This window comes from Nilaparvata lugens, chromosome 11 (genome assembly GCF_014356525.2).
Source record: "Nilaparvata lugens isolate BPH chromosome 11, ASM1435652v1, whole genome shotgun sequence".
Lineage (NCBI taxonomy): Eukaryota > Metazoa > Arthropoda > Insecta > Hemiptera > Delphacidae > Nilaparvata > Nilaparvata lugens.
Window position 1 is genome coordinate 278,021 of NC_052514.1, and position 16,059 is coordinate 294,079.

General features: G+C 32.5%; 1 protein-coding gene across 1 annotated transcript in view; it reads left to right on the forward strand.

The window, feature by feature from the left end:
• LOC111047363 (paired mesoderm homeobox protein 1) overlaps nucleotides 1–11,058 on the forward strand; it is a gene marked incomplete at its 5' end in the record, with an annotated part of 79,301 nt that extends 68,243 nt beyond the window's left edge. Inside the window, 1 exon segment of the mRNA XM_039437354.1 lies at nucleotides 9,745–11,058. Within this exon segment, the coding sequence (XP_039293288.1) occupies nucleotides 9,745–9,851 (107 nt within the window).
• Between the last annotated feature and the right edge of the window lie 5,001 nt (nucleotides 11,059–16,059).

Below are 16,059 nucleotides of genomic sequence, written 5' to 3' on the forward strand. Positions count from 1 at the left end.
GGATATTTCAACACTAATTCAATCACTCCAAGCAAAGAGGATCGTCGTATCTTGTAAATCGATAGTATTCTGTATCTTTCTAAAAACTTTCTCAATTTTTGTCTGTAGGTTGATTTGCAGATGACAACCAGTAGTTACCCACCATGACCCAACCGTTCTCAATGAGTCATAGTGCTCGAATATGACTGCCGCAGTTACGGGATGAGGCAAGAGGCTATGGGTAAAATAACAAAAATTCAAGTATTATTATAGAAACAAAATTTTGCTAAAACAGACTCGAATCACAGCTACTACTACATAGAAAGTGGTGAAAATGGTGCAATGCCTGCCTATCTTTTCCACCAACTTATAACGTTAATCACACTATAGATGTATCAGCATCATATCATGATTTCTTTATTTATTGATTTAGATATATATATATTATATATATATATATATATATATATATATATATATATATATATGAAGAGGCCAACAGGCTTATGCCCAAAACTGTCCCTTTTCAAATTTATAATACAGTTTAAATGAAAATGAACATTATGACACTATTATCAGAGGACAATTTACACTTCATAGAAGAAACAACATTAAACTCAAAATAGTCAATATGATAACTGAATTTTACAAAATTCAACAATTATTGAATAATAATAATAAAGTTTATTATTACTATAAAAAGTAATATAAAGTTTATAAGTTTATATTACTAAAGTTTTTAACTATTCTGGGAATTAAATATGATGCGGTGGAACACAATCACAACAGAAGAAAACCCTACTATGAAAGTATTGATTATAATAAACTTTCATTAGCACTAACAATGAGACCTGGAATTCCGTGTACCTGCAGGAATGCGCTGATAGTGCTTTGAATAAAATGATAGAAATACTGAAGAAATACACAGAAGAATGTAAAGTTATTAATAGAGTATCGCACACAAAAAGAAAAATTAAGCCTTGGATTACAATGGATTAATTACATCAATAAGGAAGAGAGATAAATTACACAGACAAAGCAAGAATAATACAGCGAATCTACAGCTTAGAGAGTATTATAGAAGGTACAGAAATCTACTAACAACTGTAATAGAAAATGCTAAGAAACAATACTTTTCAAGGCGATTTGAAACTTCCAGCAACTCTAAGCAAACATGGGAAGTAATAAGAAATAACTGAAGTGCAACGGCCAAGAACACAAATCCACCAAATCAACTTGGAAGAGAGAATTGAAATTGGGAGATGATGATAAAGATATGGCAAATTCTTTCAATGAATTTTTTATTAGTATTGGATCAAACTGGCCCAGGACATTCTAAATAGCGATTGTAATGGTGCAGATGAGCATGCGGCAGCTGATCAGATAGTCTGCCGGTCATTATTCTTTACACCTGTCAGTGAGGACGAAATGATAAAAATCATTAATAGTCTTAAAGCTAATAGTGCACCTGGACTCGATAATTTAAACCAGATTTTTCAAACAGAATAATACGATACTTGCCAAGCCTTTAACACATATTGCAAACAAATTTTGAGGAAGGTTTTTTCCACAGTGTCTTAAGGAAGCTGTCATTTGTCCAATCTTCAAACAGGAGATAAAAAGATATGAATTGCTACAGACCCATATCATTACTAAGTACATTATCAAAAATTTTTGAAAAGTGTATAAAAACAAGACTGATCAGCTTTCTTGAAAAAAATAATCTTCTATCGCCAAACCAATATGGTTTTAGATCTAGTCGCAGTACAAATGATGCTATCCACTATGTGACCACTCAGATTGCCGATAAAAAACACTGAAGAGAAACCATTGGCAGTATTCTTAGATTTAAAGAAGGCTTTTGATACGGTGTCACATGACATTCTTCTTTCAAGGCTTGATAACTATGGAATAAGAGGAGTCGCATGGAATCTTTTCAGAGCTACCTATCAAACCGAACACAATGTGTCAAGTCAATGGATGTATAAGCAACAAGCTGACTGTAAAGTTTGGAGTGCCACAAGGAACAGTACTAGGACCAATTCTTTTTCTTCTCTACATAACCCATTATGCAACATGGAAATTAATGGATCAATCACCACCTTTGCAGATGATACTGTTCTACTGTTCTCTGAACCGACCTGGGAGATGACCTGGAGAGAAACCGAGACTGGACTTCAGAGGGTGTCTCGCTGGTTGAGTGAAAATCTGCTAACATTGAACCATGAGAAACCTTCTTCTGACCTTTTCGGCGACTCAACATGGACAGCCAACAGAGATGAGATAGTAATCAAGAATCACGGAATAACACTTCATACACAGTCGCAGGAAACAGTCACAGAAATACCTGGGAGTTACAATGGACTCTTTTCTGCGCTGGTCATCATCTCAATGAATTATGCGGGAGACTAAGGAAGACTATCTGCAGATTCAGGATTCTGAGGACACTGGTCGACAAGGGATGTCTAAGAGTTATCTACTTCTCTCTAGCTCAGTCCCTCATGCTGTATGGGATTGTGGGATGGGGAGGTGCAAGCTTCTTGCACATCGAACCGCTCCTCAGGGTACAGAAGCTGATCATGAGGGTCATCAACCAGAGCCTCCACGCTATTCATCAGACCAGCTATTCAATGAGTTTGATGTGATGGATCCAAGACAGCTTTACTCCAAGGAGATACTATGCAGATTACACAAGAACCCAACAACATTTCAAACCAGAAACCACAACCACAACACCAGATACAGGAATCTTCTCATCACTAGTGTTGCAAGGAAGGCACTATACCAGAGACATTTCAATCATTTAGCACCAAAATTATATAATCTACTTCCTGCAAACTTTAAACAGATTAATCATCCTAGAAAGTTCAAAACAATAGTACACAATTGGTTGATGAGCAAAGGAAGAAAGAACATAGAAAACATTATTTCAAATAACAACTAACCACCTAATGACTTACTAAACACTAACTAATTAATAATACGCACAAAAAAACAACAAACCTACTCTAGAACATGGTACGCCATAGTGGAGTAGGTCAATTTCCACACAGAAAAAATAAACACTAGAGGACACATTATAAGAATTTTTTGTAACTAACTATTGTATGTAATATTGTAATTTATCTAATATTTTGTGTAATTGATGTTGTAGTTTTAGTTTTTTTGGGAAATAAACATTTATTTATTTATTTATTTATTTTATTTATTAACATGATACAGAGTAATATAGGAGCTAGAATACGGATATTTCTCTCAGTTTTTCCAGCCCCTTTCAACCTACCAACCTTTTCCTTAGTTACAAGAGTTTTCCTCCCAATTTTCCTTGCAATCTGAAGACGGAAAGGAAACTCCACCAGGGAACGTTCCTAATTTCCGGCTTCCTGTTCTTCATAGATGCCACAGACTTCTTAGAAGTGTGTAGAGTGAGAGAGGATGAGGGTGAGAGAGAGTGAGAGAGCGGGAGAATGAGTGAGTGAGTTCTTCCAGTTTTTTGTGATCGAGAGAGAGAGGACGAGAGTAAGAGTGGTTTCTTCCAGTTTGTTAAGCGAGAGGAGAGAGAGTGATTCCTCTAGTTGTTAACGCGAGGGAGTGAGAAAAGGGAGAGTTTGTGGCCAGTTGGGAATGTTATTGAGAGGCTTTACGCGGTTAATTCCTGATTTCCACCCATTTCAACGTCTTATCCATTTCTCAGATTCTGCCAATTAAAGCTACGTGTTTCTCGATCTCTTCAAATCACCGGTCAAACATCTTAACGGAATTCAATATTGATATCTTCAACATCCTTCCTCAATCTCAATCTTGAGTTTGTGCCAGAGGTAAATTGTATGGGATCTTCTCAGATCGGCTAGATTTCAATTTGTCTTGCCTATGAAATTAGATGAAAATAAACTTTAAGTCCAATCATTTTATTTTTCAGTTATCGATTAATATTGTTATTATAATTAATTGTGTTATTTGAAACCTATTTCGGACTTTGTGTAACCTTATCTGAATTTGGGAGAGGAATAGCACAAGGTTACCTTATTTTTTCTCTCCCGATCATTTTGATGATGCACTTATTGTATGAATCAATCAATAAAGATTTTTGTAGGACCTGACTCCATGTATTGGAGGTGAAAAGAGAGGTTAGGGAGGTTAGATTTTGATTTTAAATTGCAATATTTTTACCGTATTTCAAATTCTAAATTTTATTCACTGTATTTCATTTCAATTTGATATTTTTCGATAATAAACACAAATAACGAGAAATTGAAATACTGTACAATTAGATATACAGGAGGGAATGAATGTCACTCAACAGTATGATGTCATTGAATTTATGAGACATCAAACTTTAGGCTTTATAGTGAGGTCCACGTTTTAATGGCATTATATTTTATTAACATTAGTGTTCCTATAATTCAAAAACGCAGATAGCGCTATTCCTTTCTAGCTCCGTAATGTTGCAAAATCGTTTTTCAGAAATGTTGAAATATGATTATTTATCAACACAATATTTTAATTTCAATCATGGAGAATATATTTTTTGACTAATGTAGTATAATAGATTATTTTATTCAAGAATGAACAAATAATATCACATCAAATATACTGTACCAGTATCAGTAACCTCTATAGAAGGCAGTGGCAAAGCAGAGGATCAGCAACGCTTGCTATCTTTCTTCACTGTCATTAAAACGTGGGAGAAGCCAAAAGGGAGGAATCAAATTTGCCATGAATTCATGAATTTGCTAAAGTTCAAGATGTTGAATGATCTGATTTCTTGCCTTTAGCCGTTCCTCACGTTGATTAATTCCAAGGTAAGCAATCCAAATAGGATTGGATGAAGATGCCTTCTCTGGTGAGGAAACATCTTAAATAATTTCCGTGATTTGATTGCTTGGGACCTCCGCTCCGACATCTTGAGAAGTCGGCTTATCTTTTCAGCTATTTTAGACTACCTTATTCTACTCAATCCATTTCAAGAGATACATTTCCAGTTTCCATATAAATGGAATTTGAAAGTTAAAGATCATTAAAAAAACTTGAATATTGATTAAAATCATGACAAGTATGGATTAATATCGTTCGATAACAAAAAATATCTTTCTTGAGAATAAGAAACAAGAAAAAATTATAAACTAGAACCTATGTTTGTTGATGCTTTTAGAATCAATTTTGATTGAGGATGACAAAATAAAAATGTTCCTGTATATTCTTCCAATTTAAATAATTTGAATAACAAATACTTTTTCAAAATACAGACAATTGGAGAACCAAATATGACTACAATGCGGTCTGGAACCCACCTAAAATTGTAGGTCCCTTCATCTCCACTCATCATTCGCAAATAACCCACTCACTATTTCAGCATTTCTACAGACATGCTGCTCTGAGAGTTCTGAAGAACTTTGGAAGTTAATGCAAGTTTTAGTCGTGGAAAAAGTTAATGAAATCATGAGAAGCTACATTATCTATAATCATAAAGAAACAATAGCGTTAGTAGATATCCCATGGTATAGGGCGTTTATGTCGCAGCTTTTACTGTTATCTCAAGCCGATAGACCATGTAATTCTTTCCCGTGAAGCTGTGTGACACTGGTAGTCTCTCATATTGTGCCGTTCAAACACTCTCCCTCCAACACAACAGTAAAACGACAATATCAACAGTAATCGGCTGAGATAACAGTAAAAGTTGCGACATAAACGCCTATACCATGGTATATCTACTACGCTATTGTTTCTCTATGCTATAATCCTATAATATATAATAGAAGGAAGAATCGGCTTATACAGGTACGGGATAGGAAATTCACGAATGACACATCATCACGTCTGAACTACTGAACTGATTTACTTGAAATTTTGCATATAGATACTCAATTCATCAAGGATATTTATAGGCCTTTTTTCGATTCTTCAAGATCTCAGTGAGTCCAGTTTGTCAAGTTATTAATTAGACCTGTGCGGAGCACGGGTTACCTGCTTGTCTATTATAGACTAGATATTACACAGCTCATAATACAATATTATTTCAAATGCGTGGGTAATGAGTTATGGATAAGAACTGAATGAATGAATCAATGTAGTTAAAGACAGTTCAACCATCTCAAAAGTAACTGAATATAACCATAGAGAAACAATAGCATAAGTAGATATCCCATGGTATAAGGCGTTTATATCGCAACTTTTACTGTTATCTCAAGCCGATTACTATCGATTATTGTTGATTACTGTTTTGTTGGGGTGAGAGTAACGGCACAATATGAGACTACCAGCGTCATAAAGCTTCACAGGAAAGAACTACATGGACTATCAGCTTGAGATAACAGTAAAAGTTGCGACATAAACGCCCTATACCATGGGATATCTTACTCATGCTATTGTTCGTCTATGAAATAACATAGTCACCATGAAAATATATCTTTTCAAGATTTCATATCGAATATTCTGTTAGTAAATTATATTTTCTTCATAGCATGCAAACAATAGTGCAGAGCAAAAGAAGGATAGATCTATCTGCTTTATCAAATGACAGCATAAAAGGATATCAAACCAATGTTAATCAGTTTCTAACGACATCTCTCCATAGTGTCTCTCTATAGAATATCTTTGGTAAAGTGAGTACAAGTGGGATCTTACTGAGTGCTCATGACTATAGTGAGGTCCACGTTATAATGGCAGTGTTTGATTAGCCATGGTATTGCTATCCTTGTCTATCATTCAACAAAGCAGATAGCGCTATCTCTTTCTTGCTTTGCTCTGTTGCGTCTTCTAACAATGTAGGATTAAAAATTAATTAACAAAATACTTCAACTTAATTATGAAAATTCATTATGAAATTATTGAAAAATATAATTTCTTGCTTAATAGAATATAATTGATTATTTTAAACGAGAATGAACAGTTAATATTACATCAATAAACCTGTATCAGCTACCGTTAATAGAAGGCATTGACAAGACAGAGGATCGGCAACGTTGTTCTCCTATCTTTATCCACTGCCATTATAACGTGGACCTCACTATAGCTAAGAGTACTGGATCTAGAAGCAAAGGTAGAATTGAGGGTTGATTTCTTGCGTTGTTGGAAAAGCAAAAAAGAAGGAAGACACAAGAGGTAGAAGAATTGAGAGAGAAGAAAGATCACAGAGAACGAGTATAAGAGAGAATTCCCAGCGTGAGAACAAGAAGCAAGAACTCAAAGACAATGCTGTAGAAAGGAGTCTGAAAAGTTAAATTGAAATAAGGATGGTGACACATCTCTTCAAGGCTGGCTTTTCGTATTAAAAGTTGGAGAGTCTTTGTTGTTTCGGTGGTAACTTTTTGCTCAAACTCTTCGCTCGATCTCGGTAGCTATTTTTGCTCTCGTGTCTGACATCTTTGTGAAGGCTTCAAAGTTGTAATATCAATATCAGAGGCGGAAAATAGTGATGGCAGAGACTAGAGACTAGAGATAGTATTTATAGAGATGAAATAATAAAATATTCAAGTATTATTGCCTCTATGGTATAATATGGAGTGTTTCAAAAAGAATGACCCAATTTTAAGCAGTTATATTTATTTTTAAAAATGGTGCACACAAACCAATTTTTCATCAAATCACTCACAGAAGTATCAAGTTTATGATGATGTATTATAAGTGTTCTATGTGCCCTCCTTTTGAGGCTCGGACAACATCTAGACAGTAGCCAAATTCATCCCAGACTATTCGCAAGATGTCTTCTCGGACTGTAGCTTCTGCATCAGTTTAATTCTAAGAGAGAGATTCTTTGTAAAAAATAATTGTTATGCGAAAGTAGAATGAATAATTTCATTTTCATTGTCAGTTATCCTGGTTTTCAGCTCTCAATATCGTCAAGTTCTAAGGGAGGAACAACGTCAAAGATCGTGTTTATATTCTTCCCTTAACGTTATAAAGTCAGTAGAAATTATATGACGGCATAGTCGCCACGCTTCTTTTTCCACCGCCTTCCATAGTTGATAGATGATGATTCAAGCGATCTCGGTATAGTTGATCTAATAATAATAATTATTTGTTGTTGGTTATCCATCTTGTTTCCACTATCATCATTACTATTAAATTTTGTAAAACTTTAAAGAGAAAACTTTAAACACTGTGAAGTGAAAATGTGCGATATCAGCACGAAACGAACGTCGCCACATCAAAGAATGTAAGTGTTTTTTCACTTTCAAGTTTTACAAAATTTAATAGTAATAATAATAATTATATTTAATAATGTAACTATGTGTAACCTTATCTAAATTTGGGAGAAGAATAGCACAAGGTTACTTATTTTATTCTCTCCCTGTCGTTTTGATAATGTACTTATTGTATGAATCAATAAAGATTTGTATGTGCATAAAAATCACTATAATTCTCAACTGTAAGTTGAATGTAACAAATAATATTATAGGTAGGTACAGTTGGAATCTTGATATTCATTTATGTAATCATATTATTGTAATTGTTTGTAATCAATAATGGATTAATATAAATTAGAAACTTCGAATTGAAAATACTTTTGAAGTGGAAAGACTTACTTTTTAGCAGTGACGATGTTTTGACCTGTTGTTATTGGTCATCTTTAGACAGAAGTTTAGACAAAAGTGTTTCCAATTAATACGGTAATACATTACATTACATTAATACGGTAGAGGATTTACAACACAGAATAAATTAGAATTCAAGTTCTCTTTGTAGGAAAATTTAGTATAAACAGAGACAAATAATCAAAGTATCGTAAATGTTATCTTCTCTCTATAGTATTAGTTTGAGTTAGAATTTGTTGCAAATGACACTTTTATGTAATAACATTGGTAGATAAAATAGTAAGGTACCGTAGTGCTATTTTTCTTCCAAATTTATAAGTAACAAAGTCCAAGATAAGGTTAGAATTTCACGTGTACAATTTTTATAAAATTTTATTCCAAAATAAACATTCTTTATTGATTCATACAATAAGTACATCATCAAAGTGATAGGGAGAGAAATAATACGGTAACCTTGTGCTATTCCTCTGCCAAATTTAGATGAGGTTACACATAGTCCGAAATATGTCAAGTCTTGTAGTTGTTCACTTCACAAAATTTTCAGTCCTTTTATTTTCACAAAGTGGATTTTTAAATTTAGTTGCTTCAAAACCAAACATAGAATAAATTTTTCACATTATTATCACTAAAATAGGGATATTAATATAAAATATTCACATATTAAAGAAATAATTTTGAAGGACCAAAAACAAACTTCTTTGACTTAGTTCTTTGCAGGAATGAGTGCAAATTGAGTACCGTAAAAATTATCATTTAAGTTAGTTTCTTCCATGAATGAGTGCAAATTTAGTATAAATTTGAGTTTTCAATTATTTTGTTCTTTGCAAAAATGAGTACAATTTTGAGTTTTTGCAGGAATGAGTAAAAAGTAAATTCGTATGGCTTTTGTTGGTGGAGAGTCCCTTGCGGGAAGGTCCCACCGCCTGAATATATATATATATATATATATATATATATATATATATATATATATATATATATATATATATATATATATATTATATAATTCAAGCCGTCAATGGGCCTTGAGACAGTCATACTTCAGCCGGGACCGACAATTAAGTGCCCATCCGATAACTCGGGTGCAGGAATGAGTGAAAATTGTGTATAGATTTGGGTTGAATTGTTTTCTTTTGCAGGAATGAGTGCGAATGAGTATAAATCTGAGTTGTTTTTTGCATAAATGAGTGGAAATTAAGTACAATTTTGAGTTTGAATTTTTTGTTTGCAGGAATGAGTGCTGAAGACGAATGGTACAACAAGAGCCTATCAGCCCTGCGGATGAACTCCAGTCACCACCCCAACCTCGCCGCGCCAATGCTACAGTACCAGACGTAATGCAATGAGATAGTGCACGCACTCAACAATTTATTCTCATGAAAAACACTAGAATCCAACAATAAAACACGCAATAACAACTCATTTCAGCCACATATAACAAAGTAATAGACAGCATACAGTTCTACAAAGGTAAACCACATATTCGTTATTTGAAATTTTTGTTCTTTCCCATGACAAACAATTAAATCAACTCTGTTAGGGCCGTTTGCACAGTCAAAGCTTAAACTCGATTTAATCAGCTGGTGGCTTAAGCTCAAAATGAAGCACATTATAACAAACCAGACTTGATACGGATTTAATCCACTTAAAAATTAAATTTAGTTTAAACTGTCACTGTGTGAACGGCCCAGTGAGACTCCAACACTGCAGAATTAACAGAGCAAATTAATCTCAACATTCTACGGTGTTCTCATCAATTTTCAAAATGTCATTAAATTTGCTGTGAATTCCCGTAAATTTGAGGAACTTTGAATATTTGGTTCACAGAGAGATATTAGTTATTTGGTTACTATAGTTTCAATTAGGTTGAAGGATGATTTATTAACATTTGCAAAGTTCCAGATAGTTTTTTGACTACTCTACTCAATGAGTAGACCTAGTTGTCAATAGATTATAATATATGCGTATGGTGCGAGCAGCAAAATACAATAGATTGTTATTTGTCAAATTTTGATAAGTTGACTTTGGGTCGTTTCCACAGTGATAGCTTGAACCAATGTACTTAGAATACTAGGTACCTATTCTAGGAACCTTGGCTTAAACTGAAATGAATCAGCTGGTTGATTAATCTCATAACTAATCACATTAGAGCGAACGAAACTAAAAATTGATTTAATCCAGTTTAAGCTGAGGTCCTGAGATTCCGTTCAAACTAACACTGTAGAAACGGCCCTTGGGTTGAATACGGTAAGTTACTGATTTATTATTAATTATTAATGATTAATTATTTCAGCTGGGTTTTGCTTACTTTGCCGAAAAGTATTCGCGTTATATTCATAAATTTATTATAGTTCACCAATATTCCAGACAATATTTCTCGTACATACCTAATATGGGTTACCTAATAATGGTTATGGTTTTATTAGAAGAGTATTCAATGTAAAAGCACAGTATATCAAAGTTTCTATTGTTATTGATTTTATTTTCGTAGCCGTCCATTGTTTGTTGTTTTCAGTTCATTCGTCAAAAGTTGATTTATTATTTATTTGCGCTAGTCAATAGAATCATAGATAAAAGATAGCAAAAGATTGCTATCTTTATCTAAAATAGAATTCTGCTGAGTTGAATTCTTCGTTAGAATTCTTTGCTATTATAATAATTTATGAATCCTAATCAATTATAATAAATTCTTTGCTATATAATGCCGTGCTACCAATTTTTCCTTAAACGGTTGGAATAGCATATAACACCTATCACACTAAGGAAAGTTGTCGGCTCCAATAAAATAGATACTTGATAAACTGTGAATGGATCTATTGCCTATGAATGAGAAATCCAGTTTTCAGAGCAAATTAACTTATAATCTTCAGATGAAAATTTTGGCAAAAACACAGAATTATAAAACGAACAATAACTTATAAGCTTAATGATTTCAAGTAACTACGAACTAAAATACTTATCTAGTTTACAGTTGAAACACAGTGGCTATTGGCTTTACTACACTAATAGCGAATTTTGCACAAAAATTTATATAAACTTCAATCTAAAACATTAATAAATTCATTTAAACAGACAATAACTCAGAGCACAAAATTATACAAGCAACAGCCAGCCATTAGTTTCAGAAGAAGGTCCAACAGGAAAAAGACACAAGTTACCAGTCACGAAAGACAACGCCCTCTTCAATATCGATCTTTACAGACACGTCAACACAAAATTATAACTTATAAGTTTAGAATTCACATTCTACATCTGTTCTCAATAAAACTTTAATTTGAAAATGTTATTTTAAATTTTTATACATATATTCTATTCAAATAAACGATTTATTTAGTAATTTGTTAACCCTACCTCGGTGACATTATGGAACAATGCAACAAACATTTACGATAATAAATTCTCCGTCAAAAAATTTGTCCGTCTATTGATAACTCTGACATTTACTATAAAGTTCCATAGATCTCGAATTGAAGATTCGATTTAAATGTGAGAAGAAAAATGTAATATTACAAATACCCCCCTCTTGACATAAAAAATTTTACTGTTTGAAAATTTAAAGAAAAAAATTTACATTGACCCTAATGAAAATTGTTGAAATTTAAATTTGAGAACAGTAACAATTTTTTCTAGAAAAACAATACATGTCATCCAAAAATATTGAAAATTATTATAAAAATTCATCAATAGCGTTTGTTATATGTTTCCAAACAATATCTCAAAATATAGAATATCAATATTACTTTTGATTTAGCTTTATAATTTAAAGAAAAATATCTCAACAGAAAGTTTAATATGTAAAGAAAAGTTTTTTGAAATTGCACACAAATTTAATAGATAGAAAAATTTAATTTTTATTGCATAAAAAAATTTTAGTATGTTGAATAAAAAATTATTATTATTATTTTTTTTTAAATGAATTGATGAATTGTTACATTTAATTTTCACATAAAATTTCAATAAATCAAAAAATGTTCATTTCTTTCACTATTGACGCGGTTGATTTTATTGATGCACATTTTTTGAAAACAGTCCGTTAAGGCACTCAGTATGATTTTCAGTTTAGTGTGACTCCAGTGTGATGACGTTAGTGTTGGGCTGATCTGGATGCACGTAGTGTTGGGCTGATACTTGTAGTCGACTGCTGCATACCAAATTCAATACAGAGTCACATAACTTTTGTATCATATTTGTAATTATACAATGTACATTTCAGGCTTGAAATGACAATGTAATTCATTTTTTTGGAAAAGAGATAGACGCTGCATACAGGATTAATTTAGGTGAGGATTAATTTAGGTAAAGTTTGGTTTTTTGATATTTTCAGCTTTCAAGGTTTAGAGTTCTGCATACAGGAATAATTTAGGAGAGGATTTTTTGAATCAATTCTTTCATGATACTGTGACTGTTCTTCTGAATTCAAAGTTGTGAATGTGAACATGGATGGCAATTACCTCCAGGTAATGCAGTAGTGTTGAAGTTTGAGATACAGAGTCAGCAATAAGCATTGGCATTGCTATTGGCGTATGCTTTGGTGTCGGCTTTGGCATCGGCGTTAATATTGGCATTGGCGCAGGCATTGGCATTGGCATTGGCGCAGGCATTGACATCAGCACAGGCATCGGCGTTGATTTTGGTATCAGCATTGGCGCAGGCATTGGCGTAGCTATTTGCATTGATTTTTGTTGTTGGCATTGGCGCAGATTTTGGCATTGGCGTAGCTATTGGCATTGATTTTGGCATTTTGGCGTAGTTATTAGTGTTGGCGCAGGCATTGGCATTGATTTTTGTTGTTGGCATCAGCATTGGCGCAGATTTTGGCATCAGCATTGGCGCAGATTTTGGCATCAGCATTGGCGCAGATATTGGCTTCGGCGCAGGCATCGGCGTAGTTATTGGCGTTGGCATCAGCACAGGCATCGGCGTAGATTTTGGCGTAGTTATTGGTGTAGGCCGCAACGTTGATTTTGGCGTAGATATGTCACACTAGTTCGAAAATCACCCAAATGTTCTTAACACTCTTCATGGCGTTCACTTGTTACTGATTTCGAGATTCACATGATAACTATTTCAATGTTAATGTCTGTGCTGTACCTGTTATCTTAAAATGCTTATAAACTAAGAAGAAAAACTTGATTAGGCTATCAATACAATCTAATACACATAAAATTTATTTTAAGTATCTATGAAATTGAAATTTGTTAACATCTTATTATACAGTCAGCAATACATAAATTGTGAAATATGGACATATCAATGATAAATTAAAAAAAAAAATCATTCATTTATTCACTGTTCAAATATCAAAATTTTAATCCATTCTTCAAAATAGAAATATAATTTCATAACACCCTGTATCATTATCAAAATTGTAAAAAACAAACATCATAACAACACAACAAAAATTTAATTTCAATACATATTTCAATAATTTCAGACATTTGGTCTTCTATTCAATCATTTCATAATATATTTGCATTTCATTATTATTTAATATAACATTTCATTTATAGCATGTTCATTTCACATTTATGATTTATCATTCAGGGTTTCAAAATTATTTAGTTTTAATTTTGTTCAAAAATTGTATAAAAAGCAAATTATTTAATATTGTTAATCATCGTTTGTTGGATACTATAGTTTATTTCGACTTTTCAATGTTCTAAACACAAACTACATTTCATGACAAAACTTTACTATCAATCATTAAACAAGAAACCATTCAAAACATCAATAATATTTTGCTTCAAAGGCAAACAATATTCATAATTAATCATCATTTTGCATCTATGGCAATCAACATTATTAATCATTAATTTTTGCATCTATGGCAATCAACATAAGTAATCAACACAAAAAATATTATCTCATTACTGCCTCTCTAAGTCATAACCTCTGTTATTCCTTCTTTAGGCAATAATGGGTTTCCATCTCAAAAAACAATCACATACCAGCAAAATTCTAATCAACAAACCCCACTAAAAATTCTACATACACTCCAGCATCCATTTCAAACGATAATCAATCATATCAAAATTTATAGAACAAACAGTTTTAAAATTTAAAAAAAATATCAATTACAAAACACTTTAGAAAAATTTTAGCCTTTAACTCATTTCAATTGATAATATAACACAACGTTTTAAATTAAATCAATTATTTTTTAAAATAATTTAAAATTTAAAGACTGTATAATAAGTATAAACATTTCAAGATTATAATACAAAGATGATCAAGATGAATACTGGGTAAATAAGTTCCCTAAAAAATACAAACAAGAGAAAAAGAAAACTGGGTAAATAAATTCCCTAAAACAATATACACAAAATTGATACACTTCACATAAGTGACACATGATGAAAAAATATGTCACAAGCACACAATTCTTTACACCACAATGGATAGATTTTGGAAAAGTTAAGTTTTATCAACAATTTAAAGATTAGGAAAATAAGCTACTATTTCAACTTCTAAAAATTATTTCAGAAAAAATACAAATTTAAATGACTATGGACAAGATTGGTTAAGATATGCTTCATAGAAGAAATTTACTGAATATTACACAAAGACAGGAAAGAATCGAAAATTGAAAAGATCAAGGGCCAAGAAAAATAGGCTATAGGAAAGAAAAAAGATACAATTATGGACTCTTACCATACGTAGTATTTACGGTCATTGCTATTCTGAATCCCGGCATGACACAGGATTCCTAATCATTGTGTGTTGGGGAATACCCTTTCATCATGTGATTCATTGTCATCATCTTGTAAATAAGCAACTTGAAACAACCTTTGAATACTAATACATCAATGGAAACTTTGCGTTTTGTTTTCTTCAATAGCATGATTTTATTTATGGGTTCATTTGTTTCAACCAAGCAGTTTTGCCTACAAAAGTTAGTCATGTTCACTTGAGAATGCATGGCATACACCTTTTCAATTCTCAGTTGAAAGTTGAACTCATCAACTTGACTCAAAGCAACATTCATTTTGTTCACATTGTTCCTAACCTCCACAGAAAACCTGTCTCATGTAATCATTCACTTTGTTTATAGTTTTCCTAACCTTCAATGTAGCAATATTACTTTCGTGATAGTTGACTTTCAGTGAAGACAACTCCCTACCTACTTCTTTACTCAATTCTACTATCTCATTAGGGTTGACTTTTTCAACAACAGTAACTAGGCCTACATTGTCAGAAACTTGAATGAATTGATCCTGTATCTTAACACTACTATTATCATGCTTCAATTTGTTTTCATCTTCATGATTGTCACTCAGTTTTTCATGTGCATCTTTCAATAGAAGGTTTATACTAACCTGCTCTAGTCTAATGCTAGTACATTCTTGCTTCATATCATCAAACCTAGCATTTTGATTTTTAAACATTTGGTCTAACTTAGCATTTTGCTTATCAAATTTAGCATTTAACTCATCAAATCTAGCATTTTGATTTTTAAACATTTGGTCTAACTTAGCATCTTGCTTATCAAACAGTTGTGTTAAGGCAGCTATTAACTCATCATCAATTTTAATATTTTTTTATATTG